General features: G+C 42.5%; 1 protein-coding gene across 36 annotated transcripts in view; it reads right to left on the bottom strand.

Annotated features, from left to right (window-relative positions):
* The window catches only part of nrxn3a (neurexin 3a), a 255,272-nt gene extending 235,031 nt beyond the window's left edge, over positions 1–20,241 (bottom strand). For 24 of the 36 annotated variants that reach the window (XR_003410077.3, XR_003410078.3, XR_004776805.2 and 21 more), the window contains exons 1-5: positions 20,040–20,241; positions 14,095–15,295; positions 9,860–9,877; positions 9,475–9,504; positions 9,241–9,252 (exon numbers count right to left, since the gene is read on the bottom strand). Coding sequence is in view for 33 of the 36 variants with exons in the window: in XM_027001508.3 (XP_026857309.2) it covers positions 9,241–9,252; positions 9,475–9,504; positions 9,860–9,877; positions 14,095–14,791 (757 nt within the window). In the remaining 3 variants the exon portion in view is untranslated. Of the gene's footprint in view, positions 1–9,240; positions 9,253–9,474; positions 9,505–9,859; positions 9,878–14,094; positions 15,296–17,740; positions 17,849–20,039 lie in introns of those variants that run through there. The other 12 variants (XM_081721884.1, XM_027001505.3, XM_081721889.1 and 9 more) reach the window with 5 other exon arrangements.
* Between the last annotated feature and the right edge of the window lie 1,288 nt (positions 20,242–21,529).

The raw sequence follows: 21,529 nt of genomic DNA, 5'->3' as shown, positions 1-21,529 counted from the left end.
GTGTCTTACTCAACTTTATTAATGATGTGACTACCAAGAGCCGCTGGGGGGTGAATTATGAAGTGTAGCTGCAGAGAACTTATGGTTCAAAAGATGGCTCTCTTTACCTTACAGTAGGACACATACTGTAACACTTAGCACAGAGATTTTGTGGCCCAAGATAATATTGATAATATTGATAATATTGACTATTGACAGACTGAGATAATCATCCAACTTGAATCTGAGAGCATGTTTACACCAAACGGCAGCATTACAGGGTGTCACCATAGAAGATAACTAGCATCTGGTATTATCAAGGCATGGAAGCCTCCAGCATACACAAACTAAAACCAACAAATTTAATTGAGAGTTTATCCAATTTCATTAAACATCCTCACATTCTAACATCCTCACATTAAAGCTGACATTCTACACTTTGACCATTTTTTCATTTCAAATCCTATGGGCTGGAATACAGAACCAAATATAGAACCTGTCCAACCCTTTAAAAACTCTCTCTCTCTCTCTCTCTCTCTCTCTCTCTCTCTCTCTCTCTCTCTCTCTCTCTCTCTCTCTCTCTCTCTCTGTGTATATATATATATATATATATATATATATATATATATATATATATATATATATATATATATATATATATATATATATATATATATGAAGTAATAATAAAGGTATAGGGTATATAAGTAATAATCACTATTATACCTTTATTATTACTTATATATCCTATATCCAGCATTAACTATATTGATTTACATATACATAGTCCAAAAAGCTATTTTAAACTGCCACTCTTTTAACGTGAAGTAAGCTTTCTCTAACTAAAACATTGTAAGAAGATGTTCAGTGTTATTCAACTACAATCTGGTTCATTTCCTGACTCTAATCTGCTGGAACTGAAGCTCCAAGACTCCAATTGTCTCTAGATTGTCTGGCTACAATAAAGGCTGATCACATGACTAAATGGTTCTACAGCACTAAGGTTCATCTAAGCTCCACAGGATACTTCTCTTGATCTCAGACAGAAAATAATTTGAAACTGCGTAATTGATCGCTAAAAAGACTTTTCAGGTGAATAATTTCATATAAGCCCTTAAAAGCATGCACCTGCTTCACCCCAGCCTTGATTCTAAAGGTCATTATTAGCCCTTAAGTAGTACTGTGAAAAGCGTTTGAAAAGGCTAAATGCTAACGCTAAGTGTGTGCAAGCGTTCAATAATGGGGGGGTGTGAGTCACTACGCTGACTCAGTGCCTTTTGCCTACATGTGGAAGTGAAAAAGAGCAGAAAGAGCATCAAACATCACAAGGTGCTTCCTCGAGCTAGGGTGAAGTCTGGGCTGCCCTGCATGAACAGGAGCATGTGGCAGGCTACACGGATGTCCACTACGGTCTCGTTTAGCCCGGCTCAAACCAAGCAGACTTCAAACGCCACGCATACGGGGGGGGGGGCTCACCACAGCAGCCATTTTATGCTTGAAAGGGGTATCAGTTACTCACAGAATTAAGCCTTCACTCACACATACGCACATATAAACACAACCTATATCATAAAACATCATTAATATAGCATTTGATTAGTGTTATTTTAATACTTTGTAAGACAGATATGCAAATGCATGCAATATGAAAAAGAGCACTCTAACCAATCACCAATTTTCATATACACATGCGCACACACGTACAGGCACACGCTCACACTCGCACAGACAGACAGACAGACAGACAGACAGATAGATAGTAGCGAGCCAATTTTTGGCCTGAAAATGTACACACATACACACACATACATACACACACACACACACACACACACACACAATCATCTAGTCATGGAATTTAAGGCACTGAACGTTAATACCCTGGACAAAACACTGAGTTTATTCATTTACAGAGTATTATTTATAGATGATGTGAGTAACACACTGACCAAGAAGAATAGGTTTCATAACTGGGAACCCCTATCATCTGTGAGGGTTGAAGTCAACTTACATCAGAATTAAAAGGCAAAACAAAAACTCCATGCAGAAATAACTCCAAATTGGCCCGGTACAGCAGTCTTTGTTGGTGTTACATTCAACCCTTTCATTCTTTGACACCAGAGGGGTTCTTGAAAATCCTATCATGTTTTCAGCACCATAAACATAGACACTGCCCTGCCGCACCGAAGACAAAGGCCACAACAGTCTCTAGACTTCTTCAAGCACTATGACCACTCATCAAAACATACAGATGTTCTACAGATAAAGATTCATATTACTTTAACACATCAATATGAACCGTATATTTCACAACTCCCCTTGGTTTGAACTAAGAGGTGTTAAATAAAGAACCCAAAACATATCCATGTAGCATGTCTTCCTCTGTCTCTACTGTGGTTCACAAACACAAGTCCTGACTTCCAAGCCTGCACAAACAATCATGATCCCAAATGACCCAGAATCAATCATCATTACAAGGGCCTAAATATGCTCATTTCATTTGTGTCACAATTAACGCATGGCTATGGAGATGAAAGTGCTTTGTTGTGTCCCCTTCACAGAGAATAATGAGGATCAAATGAAGCATTTCCAGCCACCATATGGTAACCTCTGCTCACGTCCAACGCTGCAATTACAGAACAGTCCACAGCACTCCCTGACCTCAGCCCGGCACCACGGACACCAACACCAAACCCCAGGCTAATAGGCACCAAATGAACCTGCCATTTAAAAATGTTTGCCATTGTTGCATAAGGGCAAATAATATTAAGGTAAAGTTCCACTGGACTTGATCAAGAGGATTTATGGATATAAGATGTTTTAAACTGAATTTTCTGTACCGACAGACTTTAAATACATTTTAAATGAAATAAGCATGGGAAATAAGAATTCCATAGCTACACAAATAACTGTCACCTCTAAAACATGGTTTATAAATAAGCGCATTTATTCCATTTCTCACTCTGATTTTTGACTGTTTTGTGTAGAAACCAGAAAATCTCATGAAGTATCTTCCCAGCTCTTAGTGCATGGGTGACAAGTAGTGTCATTCCTGACTCAATTCCCATTACGGAAACATGACATTTTTCAAACGACAACTATCACTCAAGTGGCACTAAGGTGCTAGTTTTATTTTACCTTTCAGGACAGAAAAAGGAAGCCTATCACTGCTTTCACATTCTTGTTTGTAACACAAGTCATTGTCTCTCAGCAGAGAGCAATCAGTTTATAGACATGTTGCGAAAAAGGGCGCGTTTACGCAGCAGTGGCACAGGAAGCACGCTCTTCCCCTTCTTTCAGGCGAGCTATTTTGGATTTGCTTGCTTTTCTTTTAAAACAATCAAAGTGGATGGAAAACCAAACATTGAGGGGTCATCTGAGGTTTAACAGATCCGAGTAAACGCCGCGGGTTAAATCCAAATGAATCTGTGCACATGCAATACTGGCGCCTATAAAAATGGCGCTTGCCAACGTTCTCTCGAGTGATTCATCAGCTGGGTACGATCCTGATCTTCCTCGCCGGCGCTCTACATCGCTCATTCCGCTCTCCTTCCCTTCCGCCACCCTGTCTGTCTCCTTTCGCCTCTCCTCTAGAATTAAGTGGTAGGTTTTGCTGATTGAAGTGGTTTTGCATGAAAGCCGCAGTGTCTTCTACTCCAGAAGTGCTGTTAACACTGGGCAAAGGCACTGTCTAATGACAGCGCATGACTACATTGCCTATAAATAGATACATCGTCAGCTATGTGCACATATCATAGTCAAAAGTTATTGCATGTTCCCCTAAATGGCATGTATAGTGCATATTCCCCGATGCGAAGTATAGTAATGCATTTCAAATGACATTTGACCCTCTGCAGTCTGGCAGTGTCTATCATCATCTGCTTTTGAGGCTTCATTGTGTACTGGTTGCGAAACCCTTCCTGGAAAAGGTTATCCGACCACCAAATTTAAATTGCGCAGGACTTTTGATTGGTTCAGCACGCTCGGCCTGGTGATTGCCTATTTGAGCCAATAATTATCAGTTTGCTGTTCATCTGGCAGCTTTCAAGTCAAAGCAGCCCCTTGCAATCAGGGAGGTTCCCCAGTCCTCTGAGACAAAAGACTGCTGCATTACAGTCAGAAGGGAGGACAATAATCACATTTAGTCATAATCAAATGGCACTTGTTCCCTGTGGGAACATAAAAGAAATCGTTGTGTACAGTAGCTGAATTTGTCAGGTGTGACTTGGGGAAATGGAGGCAATTAGGAGCTCGACTGTTTTCGGGAAGGGGGAGCATGTGTGTGGGTTATAAATGTGGGTGAGTGGGGGGGGGGGGCAAAGTGAATAGAGTTTTATGGGGTTGGGAGGCAAGTTTTGGTTGGCTGGGGGGTAGTACTCCTGTCATCTCGGTTACAGAAGGCGAGGAGCAGGGAGCACAGAAAGTGCAGTGATGAGGTAATTCCACTGAAGGGCACCCAGCATGGCCAGCCCTGATTAAAGGAGTGGAGCCGTCACTTTGCTGATCAGCAGAGGTCTCGCGCCACTGCTCAATCAGGCCCTCTCAAGAACTGCCCCTGTACTGATGAGTCCAGACGCTGAGGCATGAAACACACAACCACACTCATCACACCACATAAGACACAGGTCACATACAACCTTCACCAGACACTGGACGGTTGCTATATCTACTCAGACATTCAGACTTCTTTAGCACAACGCACAGTTCATTCCAAACCACTCTTCTGTGTGTGTGTGTGTGTGTGTGTGTGTACCACTCACCCTGTGTGGTTTGGCAGGTTGCCACCTCCACGGCCCCCCGTTCGGTGAGTGACGGGGAAAACAAAGCCAGTCTGGGCTTAGGAGAGCAAATGGAATTACAGGCTTCCCAAACATGTGATGAAGATTTCATTATCTCGGTCTCGCACGCTCCGCTTGCAGTCTCCCGCTCGGGGAGCGCTCGCTTCAGCAGGGCGGCGACAAAGTCTCCAGCAACCATGCTAATGGATGCGGGCACGCCGGCATTAAGAGGGAGGGGGATCGGAGCACTTGACACATATCTGGCGGGTCCGATGGGGAACAATGTATCTGTGGTAAAAATACCGCAGATGCTTAACTTTGTTCTGCTTTAGACGTGCAGACTATCAGCACTGTGGCGTAATTGAAGAGTAGAAAGTAAGAGCGGGTGGTTTGGCGGGGTGTGCTGTCTGAATTCGATATCGTGCAGCTAGCAGTCTGCAACATGTGGGAGGAGAAGCCAGCAGAGCAGTTTTATTGGGGCTTGTCCAAGAATGACAGTTAAAATGAACAGGATGGCAAAGGAAGCAGGTAGATAGGGCTAGCGCAAGCAAATCCACCATCGACCACCAGGAATACGTAGGATAAAGATTATTGTAGTGGGCATCGGAAGAATACTTAGGAACATGCTGGTAAGCACTCGTGAAACTTTGCAAAACTCTGAAAAGAAGGAGCATGGGTGAGTTAAGGAGTGGATGAACTGAAAACAGGCACAGGTGGTGTCAGGGAGCTTGGGAGAACCAACCACTGGTTTGCAGATATCTTAAATGTTATCCTAAATCGTTCATTTCATTTTAAGACATTTGATTTATTTAAAAAATATGTCCTGGACAAAATACCCAGTTACAGTTTTGCTCCCTCAGAGATAGATAGATAGATAGATAGAGAGAGAGAGAGAAAGAGAGAGAGAGAGAGAGATGATCAGTGTTTGATTATCAGGACCTCCTCAAGGTAAGCAAGCTGGGCACATCCCTAATGGAATCAAATCTGATTAGATAATTAGCATACTATTTGCATAATGTCTGAAATTCATTATCTCACATGTGAGTTCATCCTTCTACCATGATCCACTGTTTCCTTCCTCCCCACCCGCCTAAACAATGTTTTCACCTACACCACTCTCTAATAGATCAGCAACGTCACTGCTTCCCTGCATGGAAAAACATCTATCAAACACTTTCACGCTCGTTGAGACCACAGTGAGACCTCTGGGATCCACCACCAGCAAAGGAACAGGCAAACAGAAAGGAGATCACTGGATCTCCGTTTACACTTTGTTAACTGATGAATGACTTTTTGAATTTGGTATGCAATGAACTGATCGAAAACAGACCTGAGAACATCACTTCCGACCTTAATAAGCAGCACGGCCATTTATGTGTGTTGTCAGCTTTGCAGACAGCTGAGGGTAAGGTGGCAAACAAAAGAAGCACGAAGAAGAAAAGCGCAGAAATAAACCTTCAAGCTGCTTCCCCAGATAAATTAAGGGAGTTTGTTTCCTAGTCCCAACAAACACACTTCTTACAGTTCTGTGTGATTTACATAAGCAGAGAAACAGAGTGTAACAGGTAAACAGTCAGACAACCAGAGATGAAAAGAGAGTTAAAAATGAGACTTGAGAGGAGAAGAAGAACAGGAAGAAGAAGAAGAAGAAGAAGATGATGGTGATGGTGAGAGATCAGATTGAGAGGCACTGGATAGTGCAGAGTAAAGAGTGTGCTGTTCGAGCAGAGCTGCCCACTCGGATCAATAGGCTACATGTTCTCGACCATTGCACATCAGCACTCTGAGTGAGGCGGCCAGCCTCAAACAGGATCTAAGGTCTACCAAAACTAAAACCAGTGAACCGCAGGCTTTCTCAACAGCCAGTGATTCGGCCGCCACTTCCACTATATAATAGAATACCGGTATCAAACCACCACACAATACAGACTACATGGAAGCTTTGAGAGTTTTAGAAGGCAGAGGTTTTAGAAAGTGGACACGCCTTGAAAGGAAGGAACGGAAGTTTCGCGATTCCCGAGATGTCGTGTACAGCTACTGACAGGTGAGGATGGCTGGGGGTGGGGGGTGGATTGAGACAGGAAATGTGACTGAAGATGAATAAACATTTTTAGCAGCGTTCAGCGCTACTGAAATGCAAATGGCTTCCTAACTGGAAGCCCCCGTCATCCTAACTCAGGCAGACAGCGTGGCTGATTTGTAATAATGTTCCCAGTCGCATAGAGGGATTTAACACAGGACACGGGCGGAAGGAGGCAGACAGTGGTGGAGACGAGACTACAATATGACAGGGCCACCGATGCAGCACTGGTAAATATGCGCTAATACATCAGCTTTTATTTACAGTAGTGTCTGACTGCCACCTTCCCACTGACTGGACCGTGACTTAGCACTTTAACTGTGTTCCAAACCACTCTCTTTCTCTGCCGCTCTCTCTCTCTCTCTCTCTCTCTCTCTCTCTCTCTCCCTGTCTCTTTTTCTATATCTCTATCTCTCTCTTTCTCTCTCTCTCTCTATTGCTCCTTTTGTCTCAGAGAAGTGCATATAGATGCATACACAGACACACGCATATGCTCGTGCGCAAGCCCACACACACACCCACACACACATTGTAAAGGTTCACAGAGCCCTTGAGGGCTACGGCTGGTTTATCTAAACATGCCATCAAGTCCAGTCTGTAAAGCTCAGATAATTATCGAAGCACACAGAGTCCAAGCTTCTCTGTCAATCTGACGCAAATGACAAGCGATCCAGCACACAAACATGACTCACCAGACACTAAAATCTCTTAAATGATGGCTTCAAATAATATACAGTCTTCTCCACAATTATTGGGACCACTGATAAATATGAGTAAAAATGGTTATAAAAATTAATCTTTTGGTGAACTGATTTAATATCACACTGAAAAAAATAAGAAAATTCCAACCTTAAATAGAAGTACATTTATTTCGGAGAAGAAAAAAAATCACTCATCAAGAAATAATTTTTTAAAAAATCTACACGTGCCACAATTATTGGCACCTCTAGAAATTCTTAGAAACTAAATATAACTGAAGCATTTTTGCCTTTTTTTTGAGTTGACAAGAGTGACTAAGAACTTTCAAGCAGTAACATGTGATGCGCTGTTTTAGTGGGGTATATATATATATATATGAGGTCGCACAGTCAGACTCTCTTGGGAAAGACATACAATTTACATCAGGGGAAAGTATGTTGACCTTCATCAGTCAGGGAATTGCTATAAAAATTATTTTGAAGACATTCCAGGAAAAAGCCTTTCCTATTACCAAACCACAAACAAACACTTGGAGTTTGCTAAATGCTACTAGAACTTTGACTGAACCGTGTTCTATGGCCAAATGAAAAGAAAGTTGATCTTTTTGGCAACAGCCACACAAGTGAGGCTTGTCATAAAAAATAAGGATGACTACACTGAAAACAACCTGATGCCCAGGGAAGTTGTACAAAGTATTAAATGCCGGGGTCTCAATAATTTTTTAACACGTTGTTTAGCTAAAAATAATTTTCTTGATGAGGGACTTTTTTTCTCAAGTGTAAATTTACCTCCATCAAAGCTTGGATTTTTTATCATTTCTTCAGTGTGAAATTAAACTAATTCTTCAAAAGGTGACTATTTTACAACCCTTTTTTTAAAACTGCGGCAGGGACTGTACATGAGCTCAGGCCGCAGAGGAAAAGGACTGTATCTTCTTCCGTCCCCACATCACGGATGCCAAAGGTACAGTACGAGCAGTCACTGCTGGACAGCGGAAGGGCCACTGGGGGTTCCTCACTCCTAGCATCTGCTGTGTCTTAGACCGGGCTCAAAGGGGATACACCGTAGGCAGTGGGACTGCACTTCTGGCTCTCTCTCAGCAGATGCGGACCAGGGCTAAATCGGTCTCGTCTATGGAAGCCTCCCGAGAACCCAGCCAAAGATAGACTGAGAGCGGCCGAGCACTTACTAAAAATACCTGTTCCCCTCTCTTCGCACTTTCTCTGTCTCAGCCCCTGTGTTCTCACCGTTATTTCTCAGTGTATTCGGCGCATTTACCTGTTTGGCCATCGGTTACAAATGAAAACACAAGACATAACAGTGCAAAAGTCAAACTCCTAGAGCAGGAAACCACCCAAGTCGGAAACCTATCAGATATTTCACATCGTGGGCTCTCACAAAACACTGTAATCAAGTGTCTAAGGGTTTACCTTTACATTTAAGTCATAAATATATTTGTCATAAGACCACCAGAAAGACAAGCAGGGTATTTCAGTCTATTCACTGATGTAGGCAAGATGCCTTTTACCTGTTTGCATCCAATTAAAACTCATTTAATTTTCACATAATCCAGGCACCCACAGTGGACAGCCATTACCAAATAATGCAAAATACAAAAACAAAAAACAAAACCCCACACAGCAAAAAGCACCTTTTGCTTCTCAAGCCAGACACACAACAGAAGAGGAAAAGAGCATGCAGTACCTTTGCTCTTGGCTAGAGAGATGGAGCAGAGGAGGGGTTGAAAGAGGAGGACATCCACAGAAGAGAAGGCGTTCGCAAACAGGAGAGAACAAAACAAAAAGCAGAGCCACGTCAGTGGACCTCGTCTACGACCGGCTACTCTCCGATTCATTCACAGCAGACACAGATTGGGCACGCTGAGCATGCACAAAGCCCATCCACAAGCCCAGGTCGGGGGAGCACCGAGAGGCATACCTTGTTCCGCCATCATCATGTGTGCCAGGCCTTTGAGGAGAGAGGGAAGGGAAAGAGAAATGCAGAAAGAGATGTGTCTCAGGTGTGTCTCAGGTGTGTCTCAGGTGTGTCTCAGGTGTACAACGCTGGACATTATAGTTTTCCAAAAACGAAACATGAAGTATTAACATTCATCGGAAGTAAGCATTAATCTTTCAGGAACATAAATTTAATAACCTGAAATAAATGTATCAAAACTATACTAATATATTTTATAGAATATTATTTATAAATATGCAGAGAGAACAGACCTGTAGATATATTTTTAAACTGTTAGAAAAAAATCATATTCTTGCAGTTTTTCATTGCTGAATGAAAATCAGAACCGTTTCTTCGGTAAACTCACCTGGGATGTTGTTGGCCTCTGGTGTAGCGACAGCAGCGAGGAGGGAATGGAAAGAGACAAAAACAACAAGAAGGAGAAAAGATTTCTAACATTAGCGTGCACTCATATCACCGTTGCATGAAATCCATCATGCAAACCCTAGCACACCTGCCAGCATGCACGGGGGGCATGTTCTGCCCCGTGCATGTCCGGAAGCCCCCCGCTGAGCCCCTCCAAGTCAGGGGAGTTTGACCCGAAGAAACAGAGGAAGAGCGAAAGATCTACGCCCTCTCCCGCATCGCACACGCTTGCCTGTAACCCACATCCACACCTGAGCCATAAATCCAAGCAGGCCGGCGCCTGCTCCCTGTAGAGAGGGCCGTGGATTTACGAGGTGCCAATGCTTGTACGGAGAGCCGGTCCACACGTTCCCGGCCTGTTGGACTCCTCTCGCACTGCAGACACACACCATTGCTCCAGACACTTTTTTTTTTGCTCATCTACGCCAGCATGTTCTGGCAGAGTCAGGACTCACCTCTGTAATGTGCTCTGTTCTGCTCCCAAACCAAATGAGCACCCAGCAGGGCTGAACAGGGCTGAACAGGGCTGGGGGCAACTCTGGGGCAATCAACGTGCTGTTAAACCACAACAAGCGGATGAGATACTGCATGGCCAGCCAAAAAAAAGGGGGCTCTCAATACAGAAATTAGCAATACACGGTTACTTTATTTGATTTAGAGTAATAAAAAGTTGTTCTTATAGTTATTAAGCTAAGGACAGATTAAATAGTGATTAAATTAAGGCCTATTTTTTTTAAAAGAATTTCCATTGTAGTTTTAACATTATAATGTAAAAATCAATGGAAGGCAATCTTAAGTTACTTTGGAGCAGTTGCACTCTCTGTGATATTTGCTTGAGTCAGGGAGCAAATAGCAATTAATGTGGCAAAGAAAGGAAAAAAAAAAAAGCCAATCATTGATGGAGCCAATTGTTAATAAGTGGTTTAAATTCACCACAATCAGAGCTATATTAAAAATCAGTTGGATCCTGTTTCGTTTTGCTGCCTGGACTGCTTGCTGGCCTTACCGTGGTAGACTCAGAATCCCTCATTTCCAGGTCATGTCACAGCATAGAAGGCTGTGTCTGTCAGCTCTGCTTGTTAACACGCTGCCTCTTGGATATTAAGGCACTGATAAGATGTATTAAGACAGCTGGAGGGCAGGGAGTTCCGGTCAGCCTGGCAAGGCACTTGATCAGTGTTGCTGGCCATGTGGTTTAGCTGGAGCCTAATCTTGCCCTGGTTTTCTGACGTCTGTCCAGATAATGGCTCCTGCTCTCACGTGTCTACTGTGGCTTCCTCTTCTCAAGCTGTTCTTGAGTTTCTCCGCTAACCCAGTTTCACTGAAAAAATCACTGAAGGGAGGGTTCATTTTTACCAGGATCTATAAACATAGAACACATCGACAGCTTCTTCTGTCAAAAACTGTCAACAGCTTGTTGCTGAAACTGTGAGGTTCTAATGAAATTTAATTTGAATAAGTTTGAGGTTGTTCATTTGATCTCTCCAGTGTGAGGGGTATAAAGAAATTTGAGAGAATTTGAGAGAAATTTTGAAGCATAAATAAAACAGTATTACTTGAAATGGTGCATTTTAAAAGAAATAAAGTGTAGAAAGTGTCCTTCGATTCTTCCTAGGTTCTAATGATTCTTTTTATTAATACATATGAGCAGTTTGATAAACAAATGAGAAGTGTGATAAACATATGAGTAGATTTCAGAACAGTGACTGGATTAACTATAAGACCCAGTGCACTAATTCTAAAGTCATCCACATGGGAGGACAGATTGAGCATTTGTCTAGCAGCCAAATGTTTGTTATTCTAAGCCTGCAAAAAGATTACACGCACACGCAAATGATGTAGTGGTGTGGCTATCGCACTTGCCACTGAGCAAGGAACATACGCTACAGCAACAGCAAATAGTTCCGAGGCCATTTTAGCCATCTGTCCAGCGAGGGAAGTGTCAAGTTCCTGTTGGTGCCTTTTCGCTTGGAAGGGAATGTGTCCTCTTCAACACACATAACAGGCTCTTTTTTTTTTTTTTCACTGCTGACTAAGTGCAGCCATATGGACCTGATTCAGGGTGTTTTCCTCAGGTTCCAAAGGCTCTGGAGCCTTAAGATTTACTGGTAGCGAAGCTCAGTTAGAACTGGGTCATGGGATTTCTAGATTTCTGCTGAGCAAAAAGTCGTCTATTTATATATTTAATTCATCGTCATTCATAACGGTCCCAGATTTAGTCAGGTCATGCGTCTGAAAAAAAGCTCTCAAAACAGAGAGACGTGTGGCATAGTATTTAGGCTACAGTGCGAACGACTCGGGTGCTCGGGCAGAGCATTTACGTGCACCCTCTCCTGTGCATCCATATAAACTGTGCTTGGCCCCATAAATAACGATATTTATACTTTTCTGATTGTCTGCAATGTTTCTTGGACTTCAGAGACGTCACGGCTACTTTTACTGGCTTTGGCCCCTATCAGTGGCCTGCAGGACCCCACCAGCGAAAACAAGATGGAGAGGAACAACACCTTTAAATCAAGACTAAAACTCTGCTCAGCGTGCCACCCATAAATCTGAGCTGAGGGCCCCTCAGACCAGCTGGTTTGCCATAGCTGACCGGCAGCAGACCTGGATATAATCTCTGCAGGAGTACTGTTCTGCACAGATAGTGACCAAACAAAAGCCGTTGTCTCTAGCTTTCGTACACAGGCGCACGCGCTCACACACACAAACGCAGACCTGTGCAAATGAAACGCATGCTCGTGACAGTTAACAATGAAGGCGGTGCTGGAGAAGTTGTGTCTGCAGCGGGGGAGAATGACCGACACGGCACGGCACACCCATTAATCACCCACCCCTCTGAGTTGCTCGGATCTTTAAGAAAAAAGTCGGAGGTCTCGAGAGCTGGCCAAGTCCCTTCCTTTTTAATCATTCCCTTTAATCATTCGCTAACAGACTCTTTCCACTGAGGTGCAGTTTCAGGTATTTCAAAATAGAAGTCATTTCACACACAAATAGAGAGAGTTGTGTAGTAGTAAAAGGATTGGCTTAACTTCAGCAGCAAAGTAACAACAGAACAGGAAATACCGAGTCAAAAAGAAATATCTTGAGGTACCTTGATTTGCAGTGATCATTAACCAGGATCTGAAGGCATTTTAGGGAAGAACCTAAAAGTCATGGTTTTGTTTTTGTGCTAACATCATAAAATTATTTTAGCAGTTATACACATAATATATGCTTGCAAATCAAAGGTTTCATGAAAAATAGACAAATGCACAAAACAATGTAACCAAAGTCAGTAAAACCAAAGTCAATCAATGTAATTTCCCCAATTGCATATCAATAAAAAACCTTCGAGCGTAAGGCAAGATCTATCGGGTGGGAGCTCTGTCTTAAATGAATACTCTTCATCTAAATTATCTCCTTTGTAAGAGCTGAATACATTCAGCAAATTCACTCTCTATTATCGCGACACAACAGCAGAGCATAAAGCTGTGAAATGGCCACCTCAAACTCCCCAGAGGACCTAAAATGGCTACTTCGGGGGTGGGGGGAGAGACACCGACTGATAAGAAAACATCAGTCTCACATCCAGGCTAACACAGCCAGCAAAAGACTTACACGGAGCAGCCGGCCTATAGCGGAGCACCTTACTCCTCCAGAGCAGAAGAAAATGCAGGCCTTCCAAAAATGTATTAAAGCATAATGCATTTCATCAAAATCAATTTTTTGTTGAAAAAGAAAGGAACAAAGGGAACGGGAATGTTGTGACAATCAGGGTTGTAATCCTCAGCACAAAAGAATGAGAGAAAGGCACCTGCCATCTTGTGATTGTGTGGAGAGGGGGTTCAGGAGAATGGTTATCTGTGAATCTAGCACATGCATCGTTAACCTGGACCAAATACACTCTACTTCAATTAATACTGTGACAGGAACAGCTATCAATCAAAGGCACTGGAACAGAACACTCCTATTTTAGAATATTACATTAATCTTCAAAGGAAATGAAACACAAGTGGTACACAATGCTCAAAGCACTCTACCCGTTGATGAGGTTAGACGCAGTTTCTAAATGAAAAGTGAAGAAATTACCCTTGGCCTGTTTGCGTTTTTTCTATCACAAGCAGATATCTGTAGTGCGGTAATGTAATGCATACAGTATTGTCAGGATGAAGGTAAGGATTTGTATTGCTTTACCTTCTCTGCAGAACCGGCCAGTGTACTCCGTCTTGGAACAGTCACATAATGGTTCCCCATCCACGAGAGAGCAGAGCCCTCCATTTTCACATGGGTTCTCGGTACAGATGCCTTCCATGTTCATGCGCACTTTCTGGCTGCTGAGCAGAACGGGCTGCTTGTTTCCATACTTCAGGTCCCTGATAACTCCCTTAAAAGTGGGCATGTCTTTGGCTGCGGGTAAGGTCAGAGCTGAGGTGCGAATGTCCTGGGGGACTCCACCCAGGAAGAGGTCGCTGACGATCTTCATGTACTGCCTCCGTGGCCGCACCTCATCTGCCTTGCTCTGGCCATCCACGCCCAGCACGGTCCTCAGATTGTACCTGCCCAGGCTGGCAAAGTGCCAGACGCTGTCGTTCACCCGCTTGTCCGACACCACGGTGGCCTCGGCACAGTCGATGCTGAAGCGGAGCTGCAGCCTGCCCTCCGCCACCATCAACTGCAGGAAGTCACAGTGGCCTCCGTCGTCAAAGTACAAGATCAAGGCGGTGGACGCGTCCGTTTTGAACTGGAAGCTGAGGTCACTTCGGGTGCTGGCGTCCCAGCGGAGATAGCGTGCCCACTGGCCTCTCGCCCCTGCAAACTCCAGGCCCAGGCAGGGCCCGAGCACGGTGCTGAGCAGCAGCTGCAGCTGCACTGGGTATCTGAGAGGAGTCATTTTGAAGGTGCCGAAGATGGGGAGTTATAATCCTGAACAATAGGAAACCATCGAGAAGAGCTTTGGTTCAGAGGTTCATATATCCAGAATACATCCCAGTTTGTGTTGCAAAAAGGAAAAAAAGGAAAAAAAAGAGATGAACAACACAACAATTAATATCCTAGATGGAAAGGAGGGCTGTAAAGAGGGAGAACAGTCTTAAGTAACAGTTATAAGGCCAATCACATTGCACAGTAGTCTAACATTTGTCAGGTGACAAAGTTTTTGCTTGCTTTTTGCAGGTTTTCTTTGTATCTTTTTGTCTGGCACAAATAAATTGATAGCAAATTTGGTGGTGTGCTTGCTGAGCAGCTGCTATCCTCTCAAATGTGTCTCAGACTGAACACATGCTCTTAAACATCCAGCCAGTACCCACTGGGCTCAGTCTTCTGATTTTTGGGGAAACCACCTTCATGTTGCCTTGTGAGTCACGTAGTCCATATGGTCTTTTCCCCAGGATTTTAGCTGTCAAAACAAAAAGGCATTGCATTTCAAATAGTTTTGTGATCTTTGCAAGTTTAACCTATAATTATATTTAAAAAAAAAAAAAGAATATATCAGCTTAGGCTAAAATTTTGTTATTTGTTATTACTTGTCACTAATAATGTGATTACTGGTAAAACATATACTTGTAACCAAGAAGCTGTTTTTCTTCTGACAAATGAAAATGTCTTTCAATAACTCTAGCCATGTAGGCCATAATCGGTGTAAAGTACTTCAGTTATTCCCATGCCAACTCCAGAAGTCTACAACATTCAATCTTCCCCACGCGGGGACGACTTAAAGGCCCTGTGCAGGATGCAGAATGTATGAAAGAATCACCCCCATGTTCAGGGTATGTGATAACGTACTCATATTGCTCATATTGCTGTCATTTTTGTCATATGAATATAAGATACAGCATCTTCCCAAAGTGTGGATCCTTGAAAATATTATCTGACTATCCCTGAGGGTGAAAGGTCTATTGTTGTTTGTATGTAAATAAATAAATACCTAAAAACATCAATAAATAAACAAAATAATGTTAAAAGTTTTGTTATATAGAATTTTATATTGGTGATTGATCCCTTAAAGTAAAATGAAGTATCAATTTTAGAGCTGAAAAAATGCAGTAAGAAACATAAGCAGTGGGGGGTTTTTTTATGAGTGGAATATGATTTCTATTCTGTACAAAGGCTGAATTAGATATAGATGTAGAATAGGACATCTTCTATCACCTTATAATCCTGTAGCTGCAGTTAACAATTAACTAGCACAGTAGAAATTTGGCCATTGACCACCACTTAGTAGGACTTTCAGGCAGTCCAAATGCAGGTAGGGTTCCTCTTAACATGAAGACCGTGTCCACAAAAATGAATGGGCTCCAATTACATGGCAACATGTGAGGTGTAACCTAATAGGCATCTAATATTGCCTGTGTCCCTGCCAGAGGCACAGGCTGGAACTACAGCAGAACAATAGTGTTAGTGGCCCACACAATTCCACCGAGCCAGAGCACAATGCATGCAGCCTGAGCCAGCTACCTGCTCTGCTATCACAGCAGGAGTATGGCGGGAGAGGGAGATCAGCTGCTGGTAACAGATACTCCATGTTGGCTCGGACCCACATCTCAAAACCTGTGTGTGTGTGTGTGTTGTGTGTGCGTTGTGTGTGCACGTGCGTGTCCGCACAAATTTGCTCTTTTTGTGGAGCTGGGGCCTTCACCCAGGCAGGGGAGGAGGGAGGTGAAAAGACTAAACTGCACACATCATTGTCCTCATTGATATGTGAACGTTGCGCCCCGCTGACGACGCCATGCACCGCCCCCGAAAAGAAGGACATGCATTTGGATGCACCTCTGAAGCCAATAAGGAGGAGGGGAGGGGACACGTGGGATCCGAGCTGCGTTAATGACAGTGCGTCTGCCCATTCATCAGACACACAAAGCTGATTTTTACTGCAGGTGCCTGGATTGAGGGGTGCCATGACAGTGCAGGTGCTAGTACAAAATGTCGTCTGTGGCGCTCCGATGAGGTCGCGGCGGCCGACGAAGGGGGGGTGGGTGGGTTGAGGGGAGGACGCACGCCATTTCAGGGCTGCGAAGCAGCACGGTGCTACCGAGTACAACATGCCCGCCGCTGCAGCCTAAGCACGGGGGAAGAGGAGGCGTGGGCACGGCTTGCGGGGCCAGGAAGGATGACATCAGCGTCCGTCCTCTGCGTGTCCGCTCCGGGCTGCCAGCCGTGGGGCTCTTGGCCGCACCTGGCGAGCCTCTCGATGCGTCCAGCCCTGCCATTAGAGCCACTGCAGCACAGAGCAGGGCATGGCGGAGGAGACTCGCCGGACCCCTCTGCACCAACCACATACTGCATTACATCATCACCCTCCAAACCGCCCCCTCCACCACCACGGCCACTACAACCACCAGCACACAACACCATCAGCACGAAATCATTAACAGAGGATTAGCAATGCCACTATTGCGCTTATGCTGTGGTACAAGGTGCGAAATATGTCGGGTGCATCTTTTCACAATGATCACGTCACACTGCGGTGTGCTGGATAGCCTGCGTTTTTAACGGGTTAAATCATCACCTACAATATATTACACAACGCCCCCAAAAAAACCTTTTTTTTTTTTTTTTTTCTGCGACATAGTCGGCTTAAAACAGTTAGTGTTCGGATTCGAGCTTTTTCAATAGGAAACATAACGAACGGCACAAATACTATTTAAAAACAGGAGCTATATATTTTTCTACTGCACATAATTTACTCACAGACAGACGGAAAAAAAACAGAATATTAAAAAAAAAATTGCATATAACTTTGCCTAAAATGTGAAACCTTTATACAAAGGCAATTCTTATTCAAATGGTTTAAATGTCAAAATTGTAAATGCGATGGTATTTTAGAAAAAAAAACTCAATTTACCTCTAGAGCACTTGGCAGTCTCTGCTTGACGTGTCAGGTTAGATAATAGTCTGGCAACCAGCGCCCATGACCGCAAACGGCACCAGTCACGGGGATTATCAAATCCGCAGGAGAGTACACTTTGGAATCACCATTTAAATGTTGTGTTTTTAAAAATAACAACCTTAATTTTTCTTTTGCATCTCCAATAATAAAATGCATGAATTCCGAGCACAATAATGCCTAGGCTTATTCAGAATAAACACGTAACTTACACTTCACAATTAATAACGTATAATAATTACGTATAATTAACGCATCACGTCATAGAAATGAGCGTAATCTCTTCATCCAAGTGAATAAATAGTGCTTTCAGAAACAAATGATAATGTAGGAATAAGAAATCGATAGGCCTAAAGAAAACCTTCATAAAATACACTACGTTACTAATAGGCCGCAAACTGGATTGCAAGTTGTCACTAAATCGCTGCACCACAAATATAAACGGACACACACACACACACACACACACACACACACACACACACACACACACAGAGAGAGAGAGAGAGAGAGAGAGAGACAGACGGACACACAGACAGACACACACAGGTATTGGCTAAAATATTTAGAGATCAAAGGTAGTACACGTTTCTATTAATTAACAAGTCGCGAATCGAATATACACTTAAAAACAATTTTAGGCGTATAACGGTAAATTAAATTAACGCATTTACTACCGCCATTTCTGGGGATTCTTTGGGGGGAAGGCGGTTCGTCAACATTAGGGTGTAAGGCCGCGTGCGCGTCGAGATGTGCAATTTTTGCCCAAATTACACACTTTTATCATAAGACAGATTTTTTGTAAATGTCGTGTATTAGAATTACAAATATTCGTCCTAACATAGATACAATTTTATCAAAATCCTCGTTCGTCCTGCTGAGATTAAGGGTGATGGCCCTAATACCTCAAGCGAGTACATTTAAGATAAAAATATTTATGTTCGATTCTAGATTATTTCCAGGGCAGTTCAAGTGCAAGAAAATATATTGTTACTATATACTGAGAAATAATAATAATAATAATAATAATAATATACCTTTATTCGTTTGCCTTTGCTCCGAAACAACACGAGGATTCGTTATTTAACGAATATATGCTTAATTAGTGCCACAATTTTATTTCGCCAATACCATTAATTTAGATTTTTGACATACAATTACACATTTTACTTGTGTACGTTTTAATATATTACAATAATATTCAATATTTCGATAACAATCAGGAAAAGACATCATCTGCGTCGTTTATTTAACCGTAGTTAAGAAAGACAAAAAATATAAACTGAGTAAAGTTTAATACTTGATAGGTTGATTTAATGGTATATACTCTTACAAAAAAAAAAGAAAACCAGCAAAATAGCTGCGCTTAGCAAGCGTGAATCGAAGAGCAGTTCCTTATTGTACTATTGCAGGTTAAATTTAGGCAAATGTTGGTAAAATAACAAAATTGTGGTGAACGTGGAAATTTGTATTAAACGAAAAATAAAGATATTGCTATGTACTATGTGTTAATTAATGTGCAATCACGGATAAGAAGTATTAAAGCAGAAAGCATACCCACTGTGTAGACACGCCTGAAGTGGGCATGCGTGCTGTTTATGTTTGGTGGCATTTGTACATGCCCCCCGCATGGACTTGCTACAGACAAACCTGAGAAGCCTTATTCATTATTCAGAGCTACTTTACACATTAAGAAAAACGCTGGCCCCAAGAGACCATCACACAGACATGTCTGTTCCATTCTACAAGTTTCTCTTTTCTTAATTTAGAATCCTTCAATTTTAAAACTACCCTAAATTAAATGTGCAGAGGAATTATAATCGGTTACACAACAGCAAATCATTTTGCCATGAGGTTTGCCCGTTCCTCCGCTTTTCACAAACCGAAGAACTCGCAAGCAAATTAGCGGTTGATGTTCCACTTTTGACACTCCGAAATTACCGAGAAAAATGCCAACTACTGCGGTCTCCTAGAAAGAATACATAGTCAGAGGCAACAATTTAAATGGCCAGGTCATGTTTACCGAGAGAGGGCAACTCGTGATACAAGCTTTCTGTCTTTCGTTCAAAATCCATTCCTGAAGTAAAGGTTCGTGTCAGTAGCCTGCCTGGAATGAAACACGCCACATTTCCAGTGAGAGCAACGAGACTGTCGAGGGAAGTCGGCCCGGGTTCACAACTTATAACGGAAATCAGTGATGGATTTAATACTCCGCTATACCTTTATTAACTGTAGGCAGAAAGGAAGAACGACTAACCTCATATTTCGCACACAATATCCCAAAGCAATAATAATCCGCGTAAATAAAAATTCCTGAAAGGTTTTTTTTTTTTTTGGGGTTTAGTTCATCGAGAAGAGAGAATGAGCGGTGGTGTAGAGGAGTCTACCCGTGTGGCAGGGTTCCGCGTGCTCCACTTTCCCGCTGTGGCAGTCCACATCACACAGACCCGCGCGCTCCGTGCGACTGACTGGCAGTCACGAGACGTTCACACACTCGCGCGCGGCTCCGCCCTCCGCTCGGTGGGAAACTCTCCGTTTAAAGGTGCACTCGGAGCCAGAGGAGCCTGGGAGAAAAGTCGCGCGGATCGACCGAAAAACGGGGGGGCTCGAAGAGGAAGCGTGCATGAGGAAGAATACGGTATCACACGGTTTTGATCATAAGCTGTATGACTGAAAATATACGTCAGCATCGCCACATCAAAACCAAACGTTTATAAGCATGTATGCATAATTATACATATATGTAATTACACACACACACCGATATATATATATATATATATATATATATATATATATATATATATATATATATATATATATATATATATATATATATATATATGTGTGTGTGTGTGTGTGTGTGTGTGTGTGTGTGTGTGTGTGTGTGTGTGTGTGTGTGTGTGTGTGTGTGTGTGTGTGTGCAACTATCTAGATAGATAGATATACCGCTACTGTTTGTTTGTAACTGATACGTCATCTTATGCATAAAAACGACCCCTGCGCTGTCCGTAGTGCTGAACTAACAGAATTAATTAAATAAAATGTGTTACTAAATTACATTTTGGTAAGTTTCTCTGACCTTTATTAATCCTAAATTAAGGCTAAAAAGAATTTCCAATGGTGATTTACCATTGACACTGAAATTTTGTCCAAGAGTAGTTGTAAACCATGTCTGGAAACGATGTCTGGAAACGAACACTAACCCCATACTTTGAGATGTATAGTGCACCACCATATTAAGAGGGTATGGTAAGGTATTTTGTCCAGGTAAAATATATAAACTTCTTTTTTCTTTTCTTTTAAAATTTATTTTCAGTCAACTTTTTATCAAACGGAAAATTACCTTCTTAATAATATGGGAAATCCACTCCTTACATCCATTATTTTCTAATCAATAACGTTAACTATGTCAATGATCCATAGCCCAAATGATCCATCACTGATCCAGCAAAATATTGAATGTGTCTTAAACTCTGAATCGAACTTCTCTAGCTGGCAGAAAAGTTGCATGATGGGTGTTTAAAAGCAGTAAAGCATGTTCATGGGCAATACAGGGAAAGCAATACTATAATCAAACAACCAACTATAACCAAACGTTCCTGTATATGTCCCAAAAGACTGTTCCTGTATATGTCCCAAAAGACTGTTCCTGTATATGTCCCAAATGACTGTTCCTGTATATGTCCCAAAAGACTGTTCCTGTATATGTCCCAAATGACTGTTCCTGTATATGTCCCAAATGAC

This window comes from Electrophorus electricus, chromosome 10 (assembly GCF_041902795.1).
Source record: "Electrophorus electricus isolate QZ-2024a chromosome 10, ASM4190279v1, whole genome shotgun sequence".
Taxonomy (NCBI): domain Eukaryota; kingdom Metazoa; phylum Chordata; class Actinopteri; order Gymnotiformes; family Gymnotidae; genus Electrophorus; species Electrophorus electricus.
Note: the sequence above shows the minus strand (reverse complement) of the source record. Positions and strands in the feature narration are given on the sequence as shown.